The 25702-nt window shown below is 28.3% G+C and overlaps 1 protein-coding gene across 4 annotated transcripts in view; it reads left to right on the top strand.

Moving 5' to 3' along the window:
- LOC107455136 (multiple PDZ domain protein) overlaps positions 1–4833 on the top strand; it is a 99021-nt gene extending 94188 nt beyond the window's left edge. For all 4 annotated transcript variants that reach the window (XM_016072603.3, XM_016072601.3, XM_071183861.1 and 1 more), the window contains exons 9-10: positions 700–866; positions 2198–4833. In XM_016072603.3, coding sequence (XP_015928089.1) covers positions 700–866; positions 2198–2462 — 432 coding nt within the window. In that variant the 3' untranslated portion in view covers positions 2463–4833. The remainder of the gene's footprint in view (positions 1–699; positions 867–2197) is intronic.
- The last annotated feature ends 20869 nt before the right edge of the window (positions 4834–25702 follow it).

Here is a 25702-nt window from a genome sequence, read left to right as displayed (position 1 = left end):
TGGGGCACCTAGAAGGAGACATCAAAATGAAACGAAATTTTACATACGTAATGATTACTTTGATATAAGTAAATGATTAGAATATCAAAGATTATCGTTTTTCTTTAATTCGTAAAATTTCGTTTCATTTTGACGACTCCTCTTGGTGTGCTAATTTTTTTGTCCATGAGTGTATTTGTTTTTATTTATCGATTTATTTATTTATTGTTATGATATTACTTATTTGTGGATTAAATTGATGTAATGGGTGTTATTAAGTAAATATCATAATTTAAAAAAAGAAATAATAGTCCTTAAAATGTGTAGAAATAAATCATTGAATGAATTTAAAATTAAAGCAATTAAAAATCGTAAATAAACAGTATGCGTTCTAAAACATTAGCTTTTTAGACTTGTCAAAAAATGAACAAAAGTTTTGATGCTTTCTTTTATTTAACAGTGTTTATCTATTATATTTTTTTCACTTATGTTATCTAAATTTTACAATGTTTTTTGTATCTAAAGATTGAACAAAATATTATTTAACGTTACCACTTCTAATAAATTTTAAAATATAAATGCACCATTTACGCATAAATTATAAATTTGACCTGTCAATAACTTTATAAAAATTTAATAAAATATTTATCAGATAAGTTTATGTTAATTAAGTTAGGATTTGTTGTTGTCTTTTCTTCACACAAAAATATTTTTTATTAGAATTTAGACGGTGCAATTGTGTTGCTCTTAGGAAGAGTTCCAGCGCTGCACAGCTCTATTCAGGAGTGGGTTAAATGGAAATCCCAGCAGTGCCTAAGGACCAGGACTTCAACCTGGTCTTCATACACAGCTAACACAAAAGATAAACTGCAAGTTCAGAGGCCAAGGTAATTAACTTTTTTGTCTCAACTAATATTAAAATTATATCTTCAACAGTTCACAACAACACACATTTTAAACTGAAATACTGCACAAGAGGAATTATTTTATTGAATCACTAGGTGTGAATGGTTGGAGGAAAGAATATCACATTGTTTGGTCGTTATATGGTCAAACGCGATGGGGCATAGAACCACAAAACAACGTGCAACCACAGTCCGTAGATAAACGGGACTATATCTGGAACAAATTTTTTTTAACAAATCTTTAATGGTAGTAAACCATTATATTTATATCAACAACGGGAAAACTTCAAAGAAGGTCACATTGCCTTGATTTAGGAAGATTGGAGAAACTATTTGTGTGTTGAATGTGCTATGAATTTTAAGAGCTTAGCAAGACATCGTTAACGTTAAAAATTTGCGTAACATACAGAATGACAAGCGCAATGCGGGAACTCAGCAACGTCCAGAAGTGTCTATAGAAGCGCATCAATTTAAATGTTGTCAATATTTCCAACATTATTTCTTAAAAATGTGCATTTAAATGTTGACAAGCCGACAGGCCTGTGTAGGGGGCAGGGAACTGTCCTTGCATCAGAAAGGTCCTGGGTTCGAATCCCAGACAAGGCATGGATGTTTCTTTCTCTCTCTGTGTGTTCTATGTCCTTTCTCCTTTGTGTGTGAATGTGACCCGCCCTATAAACGGGTTGTGGTTGTGCGAATGGCGTGGCAGAAGTCGAATTCCTGGCCATAGATGGCACCACTGAAAAACAGGAACAATCGAACCCCCACTGCCTAAACAGGCATACGATAAAAAGAAAATGATGACAAGGGAATGACATGTTTATCTACCAAACCGATTTTTTTTTGCTCCAATTCGGTTATTTTTGGCCATTTGAAAGCGATTAGATGCATTCCTGTAATATAGGCTAAATAAATAATCATCCACAGCATTACTTATTTTTTCTTATAAAATTAAAACATTATCGTTAATAATGCACTTTTTCAAAGGCCATTCCTACGATTGAATCGTAAGTGATAAGTCACAAATAACTTTTATTACATTTTTGCCTAACAAAAAAAATTTTTTTTTGTTAATGTTCTCCTTAGATATTCTTTGAAACATAAACATGACCATTTTTCTTCTTCCGTTATCAAAACTCTCCATTTACGTTTCTCGAGTTTCTCACAAGCAGTGAGCAAGGTTAAGTGCTGTGGCTTGAAATAAATTGTGCCATGGATATTCATTTTTATTATTTTTTTTCAACAATCTCTCAGGTTAGAGAGATCTCTAAACTATTCTATTAGTCTTATTTTCATACAAAAATTTCTTTCAGCTTACCGGTAAGCAAGGAAAGTCCAGCGCTTGGTTTCGCAAATAGTATTGCTACTGTGATCTGCTCTGCAGTGATGCCAGACTTGCCAATCATGATTAAAAGTCCTTGCCCGAGTCCGACAGCTAGCCTTAGAAGATCGAGGCTTAGCATTCCGGAAGATTCTTCAAAATACAGAAGAGACGGACAGAGGCTAAAAGAAGATTCAAAGTCTTCGGGAACAGAAAGCAATTCTCGTGTACCAAGTATTTTAGTGACGAGCTTTTAAAATGCCCTGCTATTTAAGGTTCCAAGGAACTTTTGTCGTAAGCGTACATTTTATCATCATTGTCATAATATTGGTGACTATTCAAAAGCAAATTCCAAGCAATTTGTAAGACTATTCACGAGTCTTACATAGAATTCATCAGAAATGTATTTTCACATTTATATAAAACTTCTGAGCTATTCAAAGCAATATACACTGGAGTTTTAATTGTAATAATCACCATATATTTTGAAATATATGTATGGAAGTATACAATTTTAAACTTTTTGTGATTATATTTCACTTAATATTATGACCAATTAGCCGTTTAAATAATTCTTGTAGAAGTGAGATATGTTAAATATTTCCTAAAAGAAAAAATTATATTTTATATGTAAGCGAGATAACGAAGATTGTAGGTCCAAAGTAAGATGTACACTAAAATTTACTTCCGGTTATCATGTTTTTGATCTTACATGAAAACAAATTCATGTGAAATATTTATGCTATGTGACGTACTATGTACGTATTATCAGCTTCCCTACTTAACATTGTCATTTTCTGATTGTTAGGACAAACTTTAATTCCAATTTCAAGTGGAATTTTAATTTGATGTAAATGTATTGTGAAATATTACAGTAATTATTTTTCTCTTATTGTATACTTTTTAAAACTTCTTAATTTTTTTTTATCTATATTAGTAAAATTTCGACACATTAACTTTAATAAATTTAATTGTTCCGGTGCTTCAATTAAATTACATCTTTGCGAATAATGTATTTTTTATTTACTTCTTTTTTTTTAGATTTTATTTGAATGGAGATTGATTTGAATTTAGATTTAATGAAGTAGGCTGTCTGATTTTAAAACTTTATATCTAGAAAATGGTTCAAAAACAATTATTGCAACAAATTCATGTGACAAGGCTAAAATGTTTTTTTTCCGCAATTTCTGTTTCCAGTGTAAAAGAGTTTCAATAGCAGACTCTGAAAAAAAGTAAACCTATAAACCAAAGAAAAATTATTGAAAATCACATCAGAGTTTAAAAGTTGAAATATCTCATTTTCGGAATTTTTCATATTTGATGCTTTATGTGTCCACCATCAAAACGTAAAGGAAAACAGTAGCTGTAATTTGCAGCTCCATCTGTTGGAACTTCCATAAACTAAATCCAGGAACTTTGGGGGGTTATTATGACTTGTTTCATGAATTTGCTTGAATTCATGAATTTTCATCTCCTCATCCTTTTAGCTCCTTTTTCCAATTAGAACTGTGAAAAGTTTGGTTAAATTCAGTGTAAATTCAAAAGGTTTATTAGTAGTGTATGACAATTAAGTCAAAGGAATGTATATTTCAATACGAGCGAATTGATGTGTAGCTGCCTTAAATTTAAAATGTAATGTCATTTTCAGATAGAAAAAAGTCACACATGTAAGAAATATTATGAGAGTATTATGGAAGGATAAAGTCATTCATTAAATTTGAAATATTAATTAGTTGAAATGAACTTATTCTGAAAGTGGACGTATACTCTTATTAGAGCAGCAATGCTTGATCATTTATTAATGTTTTAAAGTACAACAATATAGTGGTAAATTTTTAAATTTTATTAGGTTTTTACCAAAATTTTGATTATGTACTAAAATTTTTATTCAGACTTAACAATAACTCTTTAAACATTAGTTAAACACCAGATAAATCATCGGAGAATTTGTTATAAATTTCAAAGCAATAGGTCAATTAAGAAATGAAAAAATACTGAGTAAAAATTAGTCTCTTTTTTGTTTACTAATGTTAAATTAGTTAAAAATACTTTTTAATGTAGACGAAATATAAAAATGCTTCGTCCGATGATATTAATAATTTGTATAATTTAGGTTTTCTTAATCAATTTCAGAATTTGGTAATTCAAAAAAGAAGGGAACATGCGTTTATGAATTACGAATATCTAATTTTTTTGAACTAGATAAATTTCTGACAAAGATTAAAATAAAATCAACTAAGTATAATGAAGAAAGTCGTGAAAAATCTAGATGCTTTAGAATTTATTTAGTATTCTAGAAAATTAAATGCTTAATTATATATCAGATAATATATACTTATAAATAAATTGTGAATACTATGTAGAAAAAAAATATTGAACATAATTTTTATCTACATAGTTTAAACATAAGCACACGTTGTTATGCCTTCAAAGTATTTACAATCTTATAGAACAAGTTCGAGATTGAATGTTATTATACAGATTTTATTGAAAAACAAATGTTTGTAATATAATTAGTTTTGAAAATAGAAGAGCAAGAATAGTAGTTGGCGATGTAATGAAAAAGAATGCTAGTGTATTCTAATTTACATTTTACTGATTTAAATAGATAAATGAGCTATTTGTAAAGCATATAAAAATAATCTTTTAAAATGAAGAAAAATGACTGTGTCATGAACTGAGCTATATTGAATATATGAACTTGGGAATTAAACATTTTTGTTGTCTAACTAATAAATTAATTACCCTAATCAATGTCAATAAGGCGGTCAGAAAAAAAATAAAATTGACAGTAGAAAAGTAGTTCTAACTTCCGTTAGCTCGATCGGAAACCCCATTCTTATCAAACCACTATTACAAACAGTAAGCTAATTTATAAAGATTTAAAAAAAAACACAGATTATTTTATTTTGAAAATAAGACTTATAAATGAAAATGCTGATCTCGTATTTTCACAGGTTTATAAGTTTTCCGACTTACAATGCAAAAAAAAAAAAAAAAAAGAAAAAAAANTAAAATGAAAAAAAAAAAAAAAAAAGAAGTCTGTAATTTTCCTATAGAAAATTTCTGTTTTCTAAATCTACAGAAATTTACTATTATAATACATGGTAATATGGCAAAATAGACATTTTTTTCTTTTAATAAAGAAAATTTGTAACCATTGATACAGATTGTATTGGTTGGGTATTATTTTTTTTTCAGTTTTGAATATAAAAAACTTTGGTATCAAAGCAGCAATAGAAATTTTTGTGTATTGAAACAGATGCCGACTGTTCTGTATGGTGGTCAGGGAATTTACCTCATAGGAAAAAGTACCCGAGTTTGAATCTGCTTCAAACTGTCTGAACTTCAAGATAAAACAATTCTATTAGGTTTCTTTCGAATATGATGGTTTCTTATATCCCCAACAAAACAAAAAAATCACGCAAAAAATGGAATAATTAAAAACTAATCAAAATTTAAGAATCTGTTTCACTATGCAAACCATGCGTATACAGCGAAATGGTTCTGCCTTACCTTGACCTACGGAAATATCTGGTGCGTATAGATATTTTCCGTATTGTTTTGTTATAGGAAATTTCTGTCAACATATTTTTTCCGCAGCCTGCGGATAATCCCCGGCAACTTTGCAGCCTGGAATTTTCCATATTATAATAGAATTTTTTTTTGCAGTGTTGTACATTTAGTCCTGTAGCCTCTGCAAAAATCACTTCATGAAACTTAATAAGTAGATAATATAGCAGCTTGAGACATCATTATTTGTGGTTATTTTAAAAAAAAATAACTCTTAAAGTTCCTCCACTTCGGAACTCCTTTTTTCTTTGAACTTGACCTGCGGAAACATCTGGTGCGTACAGATATTTTCTGTAATGTTTTGTTACAGGAAATTTCCGTCAACATGTTTTTTTCCGAAGCATACGGAAAATCTCTGGCGACTTTGCTGCCAGAAATGTTCCGTAATATAACAGAATTTTATTTATTTTTTGAAAGTGGAGTACCTTTCTTCCAGTAACTTTTACGAAACACTTCATGAAATTTAAAAAGTAGATGATGTAAAAGCTTCAGACGTCATTAATTATAATTTATTAAAAAAATTGAGTATTAAAGTTCTTCCACTTGGAACCTTCCTTTTTATAAACATTGATCGACGGGAACATCTGAAGCGTTAAGATATTTATCCAGTACACATTACAAAACTCAATTTCATGAAATTTCATAAGAATATGATATTGCAGCTTCAGGCATCATTAATTGTGATTACTTTAAAAAACATTAATTCTAAAAGTTCCTCCATCTTGGATCGCCCTTTTCATTAAAACTTAGACATTCCGTCGAGCAATAAGGTACGAGCTGCACTGACACTCGTCTAAGTTTTTATAAATAAATTATATGTAATTTAAACAATGTATTCTTTCCTAATCACAATTATATCGCAAATTATAATTTATGTCTTTTTTTTCTTATTATTATTAGTTATACCAATTCAACCTACCTTCCAAAACAGTAGGAATCACAATTGAGCTTTAAATTTTAAAAAAAAAGAAGGAAATTTACTCATAAAACATGTGTATTTGATATTTAAAAATAATACTTTGCTTTTAAATGATTGAAAACTTGCATTATCGCATAATCTCAAGGTTGAACATTTATTAAATGGATTGGAAAGATTTTAAAATATTGTGTGGGAGGATATTAGAACATATTCCATTCATTTAAGTTTGTTTTTAACAAATTATTACAAATTATGACACGCGAGCTTTAAAATTACTTCTTGACACACAATAATTCATTGCAAAAACAGATGGAAAAGAAAAAGCATATAGTATATATTAAAAAAAACATTTTAAACCATTTGAATGTATGAAAAAATATTTAAAAAACTCCATAAAATCAAACCAGGAAGGAATGCTAGAAAACTAAATAATTTGATTCTTCTTTTTACATAAAAATGCATAAAATATAAACAATATTTAAATTCAAAGTTATGGCCGAATGCAAACTGTAAACTAACGTTAAATTGATGCATGATATACAAAGGAATAATGTTTAAAATTTGAATTTTTCTTTAGATTGATGTAAATAAAAACTCCACGTACCAATTTATTATATTCAACACTATATGTTTATAAATATTTATAATAAACACTTCCTTGAAGCTGAGTACTAAATATGAAATTTCAATTGCTTTTGAATTTAAAAACTTTCAAATAACTTATATACACTTATTCAGATTTTAACAAACATTGCGAGCATCATTAAAATGTAATATGTAAGACTATTATTTTATCATATACTTTGGTTGACAAACTGAAAATGTTTAAAAGTGTACGTTTAATAATGTTGAAATGTATCAGTTTTTTTTAAAAAAATTCTGATAAAGCAATAAAATATCTTATATCAGAAACGTATTTCATAGTATTTGTTAGATGTATAATTTATTAACATTGTAGAACTTGTGTTATAGTGATAGTTTGTTAAATAAAGATAAATATTTATCTTCTATTTTGTATTGATTTTTATCCATGTTATTCTTGAAAAACATACAAAATTAATTTAATTTGCAGATCTAACATCGAATAATATATTAAGTTCTCATTGCTGAATGTTGGTTCCGCGATTAGGAACTTGAAACTATAGAAGTGAAATGATTATGCCTAACCATGTGATTCAAATCAGATTTAATTGGATGTCTGTAGGTGACGTCAAGTGCGCGTGTGTCGAACCTGATTGGTTTCTGAATCAACAAATGCCACGATTTACATACGATGACGTCACAAGCCAGATTGTTCCGTTTGCGAATCTATTACATGTCAGTGACTGAATGCATCGGAAATCAAATTTCATTAATTTAAACTTAAAAAAATCTGAGTTGCAATTTAGTATTAAAAATATGAAGAACAAATTTTTATTAAAACTGATATTTCATTTATTAGTTTTTTTTAAAAAAATACTTACGTTCATGCAAAAGCTACTAGCCTTTTATATTAAGCAAGAGAAAATTACTATACCATAGCTCCAAACAGGATAGGGTATAACTGATGCTATGCAGACTAAAGATAACAAAAAGTGAATAATGCCTAGTATTGTATGATTTATTCATATATGCTTTATTCATTTACTTACTTTCATTTGTGATTTATTCATGCTGTCTTCGTGCCTTACTACGTCATATGACAAGTAAAGCATTCTCACAAACCGCGTATTAAGTCAATCGTTAATGAATTGTAAAACTTCGTAATTCTGAGACTGTAACCAACGGCCTAACCATGGTCAATAAAGTCAATATGGTCAATGTTGCCTATTGACTACTGCCTATTGACAATCTGGATGGCTTTGAGCCGCCACCCGAGATAGAACCTCAGTACTTTACAATGACAGCTCAGTGTCCTAACCACAGTGGCTCATTATTTTATCATAGGTTTATTGCCAGTTTAATTATTAAAAAAGATATTAATGATTTTAAGATTTTATTGCATTAATATTCTCATATATTTAATACAAATTAATTTTAATGTGTAGAATTAAGTGTTAAGTTATTCAATATGTTTATATTTAAACGATTTGTCGGTATTTCTAAACTAAAAAAAATCTAAGTCCTTCAAATAAGTTGTTATCTAAGAACATTTTATAATCATTAAATATTTTTTCCATTTAAGATATTTAGAATAAAATTCAAAGAATAAGACGAACGAATACTTTTTTAAGTAAGATAAATTGATGTAAAAAAATGAAAAAAACTCGCTTTCTACCAATCGATACTGCTAAAAGGCTCATTTTCAAACACTAAAAGTGTTTTCATTAAAATTAATCAATATTTTACTCTATTGTACCGCCTGCTGCTGTAAATTGTTATCCCTTGGAAAACAGTTTGAAACGCTTGTTCCGGAAATGAATCTAATTTTTAGAAGTAACGCTTCACTATTTTCTTTTCTTTTATAAATGTCTCGCCTCAGGTCGAATATTTCGTTTTAGAGGACATATTTGGTCATTGCCTCATTACTTATATTGAGTATCTAGTAGCGAAATAATTAATGGAGGTAATTATCAGTTGTTATTTTGTACATAAGTTTTCGAGTCCTCGCAATTAAAGTGCACATTATGACATAAGTTGAATTTATCTTACTATTCTTAAATATAGATAAAGATGATTTTATTTATTGATCTGGAATTTTGGTTAAATAAATGTTTAGAAGCATTTTTTTAAAACCTTACATGAATTTCAGCACAATTCAGGATGTTCAAGATTTATGTAAACGATGTCTTAGTTTTAATCTTAGTTTTAGTGTTAAAAATTTTACATATATTACATTTTGGTGTTACAAATATTATATTCATAAAAACATACAAAGCATCTTAACTTTGAGACTTTTTAGAAGGGTTAAAATATTCTCTCAGGCAGAAACAGAAAATTATCAAACACACATATATTTTTTTCCAGTTATAATTATGAATAAAGAAATGATTGCGTAATAAATGTTATCATCAATATAGAAAATTATTTTTGCGTTCTATTTTATGTTTTTATTTAAAAAAACAGAAGTAACAATTTGGTTGAAGTAGAAAAGCTTAACATTTAACATGTACTGAATAGCTTAAATATTTATTCTTAGGTTTAGTACTAAATGCATTTCAATGTTACAAATTCTTTAAAAACTTTGTTAAAAAAATGCTTTAAAAATCACGCAGAAAATATTATACTTTCTTAAAAATAACTCTGAAGAATAAAATTTTAAAAGTTTCATCATTAAATAATTTGTTTTCCTAATTTATGATATTTATTTGTGATACTTGCACAATAAAGATGAATTGTTTTGCTAAAATTTAAATATAATAAATTTAGCAAGTAATTAGTTAATCAGACAATTACATTATTAAAATAAAATGCTCAGAAATAAACTTTGCTCTGAGCTTATATATAAAAGAAAAAAATATGTTATTTAAAAAGAAAAGGAAAAAAGAATATTTAAAGAGAAAAGGAAAAAAATCTAACCAATGAGTTGGAAATAAATGAACAAAGAAAGAAAAAAATTTTAAAGGAAAATCCATTTAGAAAACTTGCCATAAAAATGTCATAGGATATCCCTATTGGATTTTCCCTATTTTAAAATTTACCTTTATACTTTTGCCAGCCTTAAATGTATGGCATTTCTTATAAAACAAATTTTTGCTAAGAAACCTATGGTGTATTAGAAAGCAGATGGCCTGTGATGAAACTTTTCCAAAGGCTATGGCACAACTTCCACACAGCCCCTCGAAATTTCCTAAAGGGTTTTCCTAAAGTAATTTCGTTCTTTCCCAACATTGAAATTGTATTTTTTGAAAGCCAACTTGACACGCAAACAGTATAATCACTAAATAAATTCAAAGCTGATAAAGCAACGTCTTCTTATAAAAAAGTTCGATGAATCCTACGCAGTAGGATATAGTTGGTGCCTTGTCACTGGGACGGGAAACATTTTCAGCATATTTTACTTTTTTTAACAATTGAAAAGTTAAAAATTATGTTCTAGCAGGAAAAAAATATCTGATGCGCAATTTGTTTTATTTTATTTTACAACTGGCATTAAACGACCAACCCAATTTTGGGTTTACGACTACTAATAATCCGATATGCATCTTATTTTATAGCCGTCGTTGAATAGTCGACCCAAATTTTCAGGTTTGCTACTAATCAAAGCTTAACCCCGCCCTGCCCCCTTGAGGGGGCATCCGGGAAATACTGTATACTGAAAGTACGCGCACGTGACTACTCAGCAGAAAAAAAGAGGATTTACAAAGGTAGGCTAGGTGACGATCCATGGCAATACGTCGGAATAATGGCCAAGAGAGGCAAAAGCAACTCCTGGGAAAATCCTGGTAGATGTAGGCTGGGCGCCGCGCTTACGACTGCCAATTTTCAACTCCGTAGCCTTGTAAGTTTGTACCCAATCCAGAAGACAAGGGAACGGAACTCTTAGATCAGGTATTGGGAGAAATTTGCCTTCGTTGAGGACTTTTTGATGGAACTAATCCGCATTTGAGTTACATGGGAGGGGAACGAAAACCTCCCATGGTTAGCCTGAGGCGAGGGGATTCTAACCCATGATCCGTCTACCACTGAGGATATTTTACGTCAGCTGTGTGGTCTATGTAAGCTGGATGCGGAATTCGTATCGACCTGACTTCACTGGGATTCGGACGTGGTTTACCACTTTGGAAGACAAAAGCTCTGTCCCCTGAGCTATCACAGCTCATCCGATATGTATAAAGAAGAAGTACTTGATTGCCAAAACTTGTTTGCAAAATTTTGATATGGCAAAATTTCGTTTAATATGCATAACGATGCTTCACGTCACCGTTGGTGGAGCCAAAATAAAGGCATTAATTAATGTGAACCGATGAATAACAACTTGTGAGATTGCTAAAAGAATTTGACCATTCATGATCATGTGAAAAGCGTAAAGGTTTAATCTCAAAGCATGACATGTTGGTTACGGAAAAAAAATTACGATCTCGTGTTGACGTCTATGATTTGCTTCTCAAACGCCAGGAAAATTATCCATTTTTGAAGTGAATTAGCACTTGGGTAGGTGGGTTGTCTACAACAATGTTCCGGTCTCTACAAAGTTTCATAAAGGGTAAAATCTTTATTTCAAATAAAGGGGACCTTGATCAGTTTTGATGGCTTGTTCACAGCAATGTTCTGGTGTCTACAAAATTTCTTAAATGGGAAAACCCTTATTTCAAATAAAGAGGACATTCATTAGTTTTTTGCCAGTAAAAAACAAAAAATTTATGCTCGTAGAATAATGCAGGCAAAGATTAGGAAAGCATTGGAACAAAATGGGCAAGATAATGTCTTATAAAATATTTATTTCTCATAAGTAAATTGTTTTTCATTTTCAAAAAAAAAAAAAAAAAAAANAAAAAAAAAAAAAAAAAAAAAAAAAAAAAAAAAAAAAAAAAAAAAAAAAAAAAAAAAAAACTAAATTACTTTCTGAACAACCAATGTAGATAGGCAAATTTATATACGGTCAAATTTATGCATAGACAATAACAAAGAGGAGTCATTTAATTACAATGAGCATTTTTTGGAACTATAAATAATTGTAAAATGTAAAATAATGTAAATAAATATAATTGTGATAAAAATGATTACAGTAAGAGATTAAGCAATTAAACACATAAAAAATGACTATAATTACATAAAAATGCAAAGAAAAGTTCAGAAAACAATTCAGATAAGGAATACTTAAAAAAATAACTTAGAATGGACTACTTGTTGCTTCTCTACAGCTCATTAATCTAATCACGACATCACAGATGGAGCACATTATCACTGAAGAGTGTGAAATATAACATTTGATATAACCGAAATTCGCAAAACATAGTTGAAGAAGAGAAAGCTAATTTGGCTCCAATTTGGTTTTTGTTTATAAAATCAACTAAGTTCAAAAAGTTCAACTAAGTTCACTTTGCCGAAATTAGTAGATACAGTATTGAAGACTGAAATTTAAACAATAAAATGATCGAGTATGAAAATTATCTAAAAAGAAAAGAAAGAAAGAAAAAAAAAGAAAATGAAGTTTCTTTGGCTGAATTGTAGTTTGTCGTGGTATCGGTGTAAGGCTTTCCGTTGACTTAACGGCAGTAGTATTTTAGTAATTGAAAGACTGTTTTTACGTTAAAATAGTCTAAAATAATTTTAAATACCTATAAACTTCCATAAGGTGTGCGAACTTTATTGAAATGTACCATATTTTTTGATGGATTGGTTAATTGACGCAGAGTTTAGCTAGATTGTTAGGAGCTGGAGTAACGTATGCGTACGGTTTATTTCCATTAGTTTGAAATATGTCTATGGTACTTCTCTTTAAGAATACCCGTAGGTTATTGTGTCCTGCCATAAAATACTCTTTAAATTTCTATGGTTATCATAAACTTATGGTGTCTCGCTATATAAATGCCATTCAAATTTCTGTGACATCCACAGGCTTATAGTGTCTTGCTATATAAGTGCCACATAAATTTCTATGGTTACCATTGATTACCATAAGTGTGCCTATCACAAATTTTCCTAAATTACAGATTTTAACTCCTAAAAGTTAAAATTGTTACTTAAGGAAAAATTAAAATCTAATTAAACTAAACTTATTTCTTTTGGGTAACTATCATCTTACACTGTCTGTGTAAATTAAAATATCACGTTGAATAATGTAAGATTTGATAATAATATTATAAATATAATATAATATAATAATTAAATGATATCATATAATAACATACTACAATTTAATAATTCGATTATAATAATAATATCTGATAAATAATAAGTTTATCCTTAAAGTGTTCACTTTTTAAGTATATAAGTTTTGTTTAATGCATGCAGTTAGCTTAATAATCATTTAAAGTTTTTTATCACCTGTAAATAATTTTTAATGATGATCTATCAAAATTTCGGGTTAAATAATAATTAAAATTTATTTGTTTATAAATATAATAATTTATTTGTTTATTGTTATATTAATTGCATAAGCAAATAATGTGTAATTTTCAATTTTGAAAATAAGTTATATGCAATGAAATTTTACAAAATATAAAAAGTTATCTTTTGGACAGTTTTTGAATTTATTTTATACAACTTACTGAATATATATTTACATTATAAATCCATACTTATAAACAGGTTTAAAAAGGTATCTTAAAATAAATTAACACTGTTAAGTTAATTACCTCTTTCAAAGAACAATAATTTAAAACCTTTTCCTATTTGCATATTTTCTCAAAACTCACACCTTTCTCTCATCGAGTTTAAGATTAGTTTCGGGTACTTCATTTATTACAAGGAAAGGGTGCGACAAAACTTTCAGAAAAATTGAAAAAGGGAATCAATTTTGGCAAAGTATGGTGAAAAGATTAGAGTTTAGTCCAGAATATTCCTTTTTCATTTCCCTAAAGCCAAGAAATTTAATTATAAAATATTATGGGGGCGATAAATCAATTTTTAATCTTTTATAAACTTCAAAATCAGGAAATAATTTTAAAAATAGAGGATTTTTTTTTCCTGATTTTATTGCGCGTACATTGCAAAAAGTTAAAACCAGCAGTAACGTTTTGAAACAGATCAAAAAATTGTTTACTTGTCGTTATCGGAAAACTGTACAAACATTTTTGTGTTTATTTTGCTAAAAATTGAATATAGTTATCTGAAACTGTATTGCTAAAAATTGCGTGTTAAAATCTTTTATCTTTTAGCTTCAGAATGGCTGTTTAAAATCTTTTATATTGGAAAATCTCTTTTAAAACTTGGCGCAGCCTCTTCTTACATATGCAAGAACAATTCATTTTAAACTCGCGTTTTAATTTTGAACTTTCATTTTGAAAGTTTTTCTTTAACCTGAATATGAAATACGTTTCTAAAAATTAGCAACGCAGTTTTCATATACCAATAAGTTACTGTTATAGCTTGAAGATAATATAAACTACACTTAAAAGTACATTACTAAGTTGGGCTTTATATATTTTTATAAGATATACATACTTTTTCAAAAGTATATCTTAGCATCCATCTATCATTTTGAAATTGAAAAAAAAGTGTTATTTGAAAATATGTAAATTTGAATATTATTTTGCGTAATCAGATCTGATAGAAAGTTTCAATATTATTTTTATTTTTCTAGACAAAGATACTTCCTTTGGTGGTTCAAAATTTCTAGCAATATTTTTCGTTTTGATGGTGCGCCTTGCTATACAGATCCTTCTTATATTCTACCTAAGAACTTGGTTGATACCAGTTAGCCGGGTGGAATGGGACGAAGGAACATGAACATGATTTGTCAAGTCTTTTGGGTGATAAAAGGATTGCATTTAAAATGTATCGTTGGTTGTCAGGAATTGGTTAAAAGATCAAATTTCATACCACTGAAGATAAACTTTGAAGCTTCGAATTACTTTAAAATCATTAATTAGAGTTCTTTTGACGTATGTCCTCCCTAATGCTGAAAGACTTAAAAATTAAAGATGATTTTAAATCCTTCATTGATTGCACCACGTGAATTAGAGGAAAGAAGTACCGGAGTTTCTCTATCACTTCCTGGCAATGGAAAGTTGTTTAAAAATTGTGGTAAGGGCTTCGAAAAGAGCCTAGAGATGAATCCATCCAAGCAATACTTAAATATCAATTATTTAATCTTCATTTGTCCAAAAAATCAGATTTGAAATGTTCAGTAGATATAATAAAGGAACCTTATCACTTCATTAAGCTAAAGAATTTTACTTCATTGAAGTTATTTCTACATAGCTGCAAATTTTATGTAAGAATCATATGAAAAAACTGTGTAGGTGGAACTCGATGTGCAACCATTTTGAGTTCTGGTGAGTTCTGGGTTGTTCTGCTGAGTTATTTTGATCTATCATAATGACTTAAGGAAAAGTTACGAAAACTGGTAAACTTGTGTCCTTTTCTAAAACGTTGTTTGAACATAAAAAGTAAATTATTCATCAGAATTCACTTTATTTAAGTTATTCAAGCAATGAAAAGTGCATAAAAACTATTAGCCGACCTAAAAAAAATACTTCAATTTTTCCTAATTTCTAAGTATGATGTGTGAATGGGAGATATTAATCGATTTTGAAAATTTTCATGTCGTTTTTATTCTTATTACAATAAGCAACTTTCTCACGCTAAATTGCTCTGAAATCACAAAATTCAATTTTTTTGTACTATTGTAATGTGTAATATGTAATGTAGAATTGCAAACATGTTGGTTTATAAAATAATTAATTAAATTTAATAATTTAAGATACTCTACACTTTAAACAAATTTTGTCTCTTTTCCATTTGGAAAACTTAAATGAAAAAACAGTTTGCAGTAGCATTTTTCTCCATATTTTAACACATTGCTAATAACCAATTATTCAATTTATTGAAGACAGTTAAATTTAACAAACCCTATTTAAAAACTTTCACTAGACGTAGCACTGATCGCACAGTAGATAAAAACATATAAAAATATTAAGTGATATTGACGTATTAGAGCAATCAAAAAATAAATATACATCTTTTTTTATACCCAGCTTTATAAATGTTATTGTTTTCAAAATTAAATATTTTATGTTTTCTTTTTATTGTTTTAAAACTAGATAATAAAGTAGATACATAAAACCATTTTGATATTTTATAACAACTTAAAACATTTCAAATTCGACATTTTTAAAAATAAGTTCCTTAAAACTTTGAATTTAAATTTTAAACATATAATTCATTTTAATATTTTAAATATTACTCACCTTTACTCTTCAACGCTTATTAAGCAATGAAACTCCTTTAGATTGTATCGATTTAGTCATTATATATAAAACAAGCAAGAAAAATTTACTGAAAGTAACGAATATTTTTTTTTGCTACGAAAATCGGAAATTACAAGGAAATTGGAACCTCAACTTGAGTTCTCTCATCCAGGAATAAAGAGAAACTCGGAAAGGAAAGAGCTTGTTAGAGAAAATTCTAGAAACAAATACTTTCGAAGTGGAAGGGTAATTCTTTCCCTTTGTAACTCCGATTTCCTATAGGGAATTGCAAAATAATTGTCTGCATTCCAAACCTAATGTTTGATTTGGTATTTAAATAAAGATTTCACATTCTGAATTCAGAATGTTTCTACGAGATATTTATTTCTAGTTTTCAGCCGAGACAAACATTTCGTTATTTTGACATATCTGATTTTGAGATAAGAAGTTTTTTTAGACATGTTTTAAAATATATAATGCTGGGAATATTTGAAAGAGAAATACTTCCTTTTAAGAAAACAAATTTACTCTAAAACTTAAGATTATTTGAATAGGCATTTTTATACATTATGTTAGCCATTTTTTAAGCTTTGCATTTTTTATTTACATTTTTAAAGTGTAACTTTTTTTAAAAGATATAACTTCTACCTTACGTAAAAGAGACGCTTATATTATTTATCCTCTCAACGCATTTGAGGGATCCAGCATTTAATTTATGACAGAAATTGTTGGACCAATCTTTATACTGGTTTTGCAATTTCATTAAATATTCTCTAAGTGCAAATGTATATTCATCAATTTGATTTAAAAAAGCATCAATACCAAAACGCAAAAACATTTCGTAAAATGTGGTAAACTTGCTTAAATTAAAAACAAATATGGCTATTATATTCGTTTGGAAATTCAATTTGTACACTGTTAGGCTTTTCATTGTAAAACTTACGGTAAAATAACCGAAAGTAGAGAGTCCATATAATTAATTGCAAATTTTACAGTCAGGAGTATTTCTTTACCTTTGCTAGCTTGAAACCATTTGCAACTGTTATGGTTAGAAAACCATGAATACAAAACTATATGGTTTTGTTACCATTTACACATTGCATGGGTTCAAAATCGTAAAAATGTAATTCAACTGTTTTGAAGCAAATTATATCTAGCTCAGCCGAAAAAAATTATACTTTTTTACAATCCTATAAAGATGGTTAAATAACTGTAAATATAAAGTACTACGTTTTTGAAACAATTTACAAATACCAAAGTTGAGGCCGGGATAGCCTGGTCGGTAGGGCGCTGGGCCCATATCCAAGAGGTCGTGGGTTCGATCCTCGCCGGCCGAAGACTCCCCGTGTAGAAAATTGTGACTGATGCACGTTAAATCTGTCGAGTCTCAAAGTCCTCCATGTTCCCACAACAAATCAATACCTCTGGGGGTACTTATCCAAGAGTTTCCGTGTCTTCTGGATTGGTTCAAAATTACAAGGCTACGGAGTTGAACGTAAGTAGTCGTAAACCCATGAAATTGGGTCGGCTGTTCAACGACGGTTATAAAATAAAATAAAATACCAAAGTTTAAAATCTTTAATTTCTATAATTTATTGTTGAGTTACCACAAATTCTAGTAATTGCGGAAATTACTACAAAAACTTGAGAAGTCCAGAATACTAGAAACTACTCATGAATTAAAATAATGGAGGGAATATAGTGGTGTCCCTCCCTGGGATTCGAACCCCCGTGCACCAGATTATGAGATTGAAAGATAAAATCTCTCAGCTAAAGTATGAACCCAGGTTCAAGGAACTAAATGGCTTCATAAGGTGCTCCCCTCAATTTTGTCAATACCACTACACTTTTTCACCTTTCTAAGTCTTGTAAGTTTTGCATAAAATGTAAATTTAAGTTGAACTCCCAAAACAAAGACAGTGGTTCCAACTATTATATATAAAGAGAAAAATTATGAGATTTTGATGTAACTAAATATTTTTGACTATTGTTTTACAGCATTTGATACAACGTAATATAGAATTGCAATCATATTTCGTACAGAAACTGTTCGACTTTCAACATGCTTAGTCAAAAATAAACTTTTAGAATCATCAATAATACACCACATGTACATAAGCTCCTGTTCCATATTTCCATTGAGCAAAACTGTCTCAGCTATTGTTTTTAAACTGTTTTTGAAAAAATTGTATAATTCTTTAAAATTCCAAGGAAATAATTCCTGGAAAGTTTTCATCATTTACTTTCAAATACACTGAAATTTTCACTTTTCTAAAAATATAATTAATACCTCTGTGCATTCCTAACTTTATCTTAATCATTTGGAATCGGTTCATCTAAAAAAATATGATTCAGCAACTTTATCTCAAACATCAGTCTTTTTTTATGTAGTTAATTACGTTAAATTTTTCATTCCTGTTATATTATTGCCTTAAAATTTGTTCATATAATAGTTTTCATTATTTTAAATATATTTTTCCTTTCCAGTCTAAAATATTAACAGACTAGAACAGAAACTTTTTTCAAAGTAACATAAAACTTTTTTTTCAGTCATTTTAATATTTTAAAACCAAAAATGTTCAGTTCATAAAGCTGTGAAAATTTGAATATAATATTAAAACCGAATTATTGAAACTAGTTATTAAATGTACTTTTTATCTTAAAGTGAAAAAAAGTATGGTAAAAATTACCAGAATAAGAAAAAATTTATGGTGTTTCTGCCTCTATGAGAACATTAACTAAAAGTAATTTTTAACGAAGCACTTTGTTAATGATTTTGGAAAAATTAGCAATAAAATATGGTTTTTTAATATATGATAAAATATGGTAAAAGTGGTACAATTCATAAATTTTATCAGGATGCTATAACCTTGCAAACCATGTAAAATCTTTCAATCTGAAAGGGAAAATTTCCAAATGAAGGGTTTAAATACCTTATACTTATGTTTCCATTGCCAGAATTATGTATTTCTTTACCAGGAATTTCATTCCGATTTAGTATGGAAATTTTACCATATTTTTTTCTCCCTGCATACTTAAATATACAGAAGTAAATTTAGTATGATGTTTTATGATTTTTTATTCGTATTTAATATACGGAATTATTTATTATTGTAATATTCAATGGACTCATATGTAAAATATTAACAACAGAATGAATAGTTTCAAAATATATTTTTATTTTATTTTGGAAGATGAAATTTAATCATAAGTGATAAAAGTATAAAAAAGTTTTAAAAGCAATTTTTCTATAGTTAATTTATTAAGCCATATATCATAAACAACATATTTAAAAAAAAATTTTATGTTTCACAATATAAACTAATTTTTAAAAGTTTGTCCTTCTTCAAATCTTCAATATATAGAATTTTTAATAGTGAATGGTTGGATAAATAAATCTCATAATGACTCTTTATTCCTAGAGAGATAATTATTTTATTCTATAATATTACAGAAAAAAGATATGAGTTTCGTATATCTCACAATAAAATCGAGTTATGGTTTCCTAATACAGTTTTGCAATGGGAAATAAGCTGCTTAAAAGATTAGTGGAGATGAGATTCCCGTCAGCATTGTAAGGTAGATCCCTACTTATAACTGAATTTTCTCGAAATACATTATCTTAAGATTTAGATACATTTTCTCTGTAAAGTTTGTAAATATACATAGCTTATATAATGTATTTAAAGACACATAAGAAAAATTTTTATGAATGATAAGTTTTCCTTTATGAGAATTTTAATAAAAGTATTTTATAAAGTTGAATGAATGGCAGCTTAATTAGTCTTTCTTCGTATTTATCTTAACTCGAAATATGATGTAACAATGACGAAATACGATGTTAATAAAGTTCAGTGCATCAGCGATTGTATTCCTTATTTCCTTATTTATAATTTTAACTTAACGTAACATTATCAAAACTTAACGTTTAGAGGTATTTCTTGAGTTTCAAATACTAAGTTTAAAAATATAGTAACACTTTATCAGTACACTGAGAAAAAGTATTGTCAAAAGTTCCAAAATATGGTAAAATTCACAGTACTTCTACTTCGGTAACTTTTCCGGAACACTTTGGTAGTAGTTTTGGTTAAGTCAACAACAAAATATGGCTTTATGATGTGTGATAAAACTTAGCATAATGTGGTGAAAGTTGGTAATTTTATCAAGAAACCTTACAGCAGGGCATAAAAATTATTTATTTGGTTAAATTTGCTTTTTAGTTTTGATGATTGCCTTGCAGATCACATTCGGATCTTCTCAAGCCCTTACTGCCCCCTCTGTAACTCTAATATCCCTATGGATAGACACCACCACTGTGCAGTCCTTAGGGGCGACTGCGAGACTGGTCTTTATTGGAAGGCCAGAGAACTTATGAAGCAATGATTTTGGTCAATTTATTGTTGTGTCATCTTTACTTCTGTTCCTGTTCATTTATTTTTATTTTTGCCTTGCCATTGGAAATATAAAAAAATTAATTAAAAAAAAACTTTTTAGTTTTCTATCTTTTACTAAATGTGTCGTTATAAGAAATATAATTTTGAAGATCAAAATTTTCGTTAATTTTCGTTTTGGAGCATTAAATATTCGTTAGTCTTAAAAACCAATTAATTTTTTTTATTCATTTCAATTCATTTCCGATTCGGCACTGAGAGGTTGTTGCTAATGAGGGTAACTACCTTGATGATTAAAAATAAAATCTTGATAACAGATACCAAATGAAACCGAAGCAACTTTACTTTCCAGTCTCCCTAATATGTAGGACAGAAAGAGCTTGGGTAGCTTCAGCAAAACAATTACTGATAAGTATTTGAACTCTGAATCATGAGTATAAATCAAATGAAACAGGATAATTAATAATGAAAAGTATGTTTTGTATGTTATGCATGTTTAATTTTTTGATCAAAACTTCTTTAATAAACAAAGGTTGTTTTGGCACACCCTAGCTATTTGAAATCGGGTTAGTCGACAAGTAGACAAATTGTATTATTCAATTAGTTGTTAAATTATTCAATTAATTGTCATTTAATATATTGGTGATATTATTATCTACAATATTGATTAATTCACAGGTTTAAAAAATTCCTAAATTTTCCTAAATCATTATTTTTTTTAAGGCAAATTGAAATTATTAGAAACCATAAATTCTGTAGAACCGCTATAAATTTCAAAGTAAACACTAAGAAATGAACAGAAATATTAATTTCCTACAGAAAAAAGTCTGAAAAACTCAAAAAAGCTATGCTTATAGTTTCTAGAATTTTTAATAGAATTATTTTAGTAAGTGCGAGATAAATATTGTATTCCTTAAGAAATTAAAACTATGTTACCGTTAAGATGAAATAGTTTCCGAAATACTGCCTTTTAGGAACAAAAATAACATATTATAAATTTGCTAAAAGTCCTTTGGAACTTTTCTAGTAATTTATGGACAATAATTATCTAATGCAAAATTCTAAAATATGTGAGCGATCATAAATAAATACAGAAAAGGAGCAATTACGTATGAATTTCAAAACAAAGTTTTAAGTTCCAAGTTATAGATATTGTCTAGACGCTTAATGGCCGTCTTGAGACTAAAGATATTTTATTATATTACTTTTCTAAGTTTATTTTTTCATGACTTACTAGGTATGTACTAACTATACTATTTAAAATTTCTGTTAAATACGTTTCTAAATAGTTGTCAGATATCATAGAATGCGCAATAGGTAAAAATAAAAAAGTTTCAGCGGAACTTTAAAATTCCAGTTTATATTGGTGTTTTTTCCCCTTTTTTTAATCAGTGTCAATTTTATCAGTGTAAATGGCCGTCTTGAGACTAAAGATATTTTTTTATATTACATTTTTAAGTTTGTTTTTTATGACGTATATGTAAATAATATTTAAGATTGTACTGATAATATCTAAGATTTCCTTCAAACATCATTCATTTAAAAAAAATTCAAATCTATATCAAATATCATAGAATATGCAATAATTAAAAGCAAAACAGCTCAAACGGAATTTTTTAATCCAAGTAAAAAAAGGTGATGTTTTCCGTTTTTTATAGGTGGGAAATAAGTTACAAATTAAAATAAATGCATGCTAGCAGAGGTGAATTATTTGCACTGAAAATACGCTGTCAAAAATTCCGGATCAAATTAGGGCATAAAATACCGGCAGTTTTAGTGCATCATACGAAAAATCCATTTTGCTATAAAATTATCTTTACCGTAAAATATTATAACATAATTTTTACAATATTTTTTAATTAGAGTGATTTATCGATTTTACCTTAAAAATTATGGTCTAACAGAATTTTTGTTCCTTAATATGTTCCAATAAAATATACCAGCATTTTGAGAGCCAGTAATTTTTACCCTAATTTGATTCAATATTTTTAGAGTATAATTATTTTTACTCTACTATGTAATTCTCTTGGCATGGACACATTGTTTTCGCAAAAAATTTAAACACGAAGATAATTTGGCTACAATAAACTATAGCTCACGAAATTTCTCTTTCTAAATATTCATATTTATATTTATTTGACTCTATTTTATCTAAGAGTAATTTGGTTCTATTTGTATTTTAATTTATCCATTGACAACACAAGTTTTTCCCAAGCATGCACGTAGTTTTAATGACAGATCTTCAATAAATTGAAGAAACTTATAAAAAATAAAGCATTTGTGATAGCATCGTATTTTGTATATCCATAAAAGTTCATGTTTTAAGTTTAAGCTAATGAATGAAATAAATAAATTGCCTGCTAGTTAAGCTAAAAATTTTAATAGAGTCAGAAAAGCAGTTGTGTTTTACTTCCTTACGTTTCAGTTTAGTTTAGTTAAAATCAGTTAACTTAGACATGCTGAGAAAAAGCATTGTCAAATTTAAAGCTATGGGCAAAAGATGACTTTTTAAGAACATTTACAAATTGTGATAAAAATATGATCCTTTAAAAACAATGCATGGTCAAAATTAACAGAATAAGGTAACATTTACCGCATTTCAGGCTCTAAGGTAACAACAAAAGGATCAGTCATTTTTACCAAAACGAATTTGGTAAAATATTGGTAATAATTTACAATAAAATATGGTTTTGGTTATATATATGATAAAATTTGGTAAAAGTGGTACTTTTGTCATTATATTTCACTACACTGCATAAAAACCATTTATTAGGTTAAATTTATTTTTCAGTTTTGTATTTCTCAATAAGTGGTAATAAGAACTAAAACTTTGAAAACCAGTATTCCAGGTTAACTGTAGTCATATTAATGGAAAAATTTCCAATTGAATGGTTTAAATGCAGTAGATTTTCATTTTATTACCGGTAATTATACCTTTTTTATAACCAGAAATGTTGTTATCATACAGTACGATAACACTTACGGATTTTTTTTTCTCTTCGTGGCATTGAATATTTATTGTATTGCGTTAGCAAGTTAAAGCAAGAATAAATTTATCTTAAATCCAATCATTTAAAATAATTTTCTTAAGAAAAAGAATTAAAATATACAGTGACCTCTCACTTATGCATCACCTCTTTTATGCACCTTTTTCATTTATACGACGATTTTTATAGGTCTCCGTACATTAGATAGGAAAATAATGATATACATCCTTCGTTTATGCGTCGCTCTAAAAATAAATTTTTAAATTATGCGCCGAAATTTTAGGCTAACATTTTAGTTTTTTAATCCTTTAAATATTTTTTCTTTTTTAAAAAAAATGTTTTAACTTAAAAATGAAGCAAATAAGCAATCCTTGTCACAGATAAAAAGAAATATTTGTTGTTAAATCCTATTGAATTTGCTTCCCCCTGTGACCTTCTGCATTTTTGCTGTTTCTGGAAAGACATTCTTTCTAGAATTTTGAATAGGGTGTCTTATCTGTTACACCAACAACAATGAAAGCCCATTCATCTCTTAGAAAATGACCATTCCTCTTGTCCAGAGGTTAGTTTTACTCCCATGCTGTTTTCTAGGGAAAAAAAAGACACCTGGAATATGAAAGATGAAAGAGACCGCGATCACTTACTTGCAGTCGGATGGACATTATGAGTAAATAAAAGGAGGTGATCTGTTTAGTGAATGAAGTACTTGAACAACTTATTGTGCAGCATATTATGACGTCAAGTACTTTTCTTAGAAATTTATCATGTGATATTTCACCCCCTCCCATAAAACTCAAATTTTTGTGAAGAACTGTTCATTTATATCTAACTAAAACTTGTGAGCGATGAGAACGTGGTGGATGATAGTGACGAGATGATAAAGTTCCTCCAAATCACACAGCAGCATTGAAAGCTTTAGACACTATTCCTGACTATTTACAATTTAATTTTGCTTCTGAAACTCCCCCTTATCCCATTTATATTAACTGGAAAAAACTGTTTTTGAATAACGTCGACAAAAACAAATACAAACATGTATTAAGATTATTTTGTAAGAAAATAAATTGTCTTAAGGTATGTTAAATTTTTTCTTTGTATATTTATAGTAAATGCGAAAACAGTATAAATATTAACATTTAATCTTCAGAAACATATTTATTCGTATTGTCACTGCAATTTACGTTGCATTTTAGAATTTTGAAATTTTTCACTTATGCGCTTTTTTCTCCTGGCCCCTTACACCGGTGCATAAGTGAAAGTTCACTATTTGTAATGAAAAAAGTTAGAGATTCAAAAGTAAGTTTAATTGCTAAATGAAATTTAAAAACTGGAAAACATGCGATCAACATAAAGACTTGACAAGTTAATTACAAAATTTTAGTCTGGGAAAAACATCTACCTTATAAACGTTGAAGCAAAATAATTTATGACTGCGGTGTTGAAATATTAATGGCAAGCACGTATAGAATTCTGCTGTAGTAATTTCATAAGTAACAGTGGTTAGCCAGACTAATAATTCAAATTTAACATTTTTCCTTCTAAATGCACCAGGAATTTATTTATTATGGTTAACAGAAACCAGAATTAATTTATTTAATCATAGTAAAACTTTTGTAGCAATTATATTTACAGCCAATTTATGAAATGTAAAAACACTATGGTCAAATTTAATTTCATTTTTAAAAGTCATTTACTGCTAAAAAGTTGAATTTTTATGAAATTTTTACTGTAAACATTAAATAGTTAACTTTTTTTTTATTCATATTTTTTTACAGTAAAAATACGCTAATTTTGAGATAAGGATACTTAAAAAATTGCTGAAAGGGAATTAAGTTCCGTTTATTCTTTGAA

This window comes from Parasteatoda tepidariorum, chromosome 8 (assembly GCF_043381705.1).
Source record: "Parasteatoda tepidariorum isolate YZ-2023 chromosome 8, CAS_Ptep_4.0, whole genome shotgun sequence".
NCBI lineage: Eukaryota > Metazoa > Arthropoda > Arachnida > Araneae > Theridiidae > Parasteatoda > Parasteatoda tepidariorum.
This window is presented reverse-complemented; position numbering and strand designations above follow the sequence as displayed.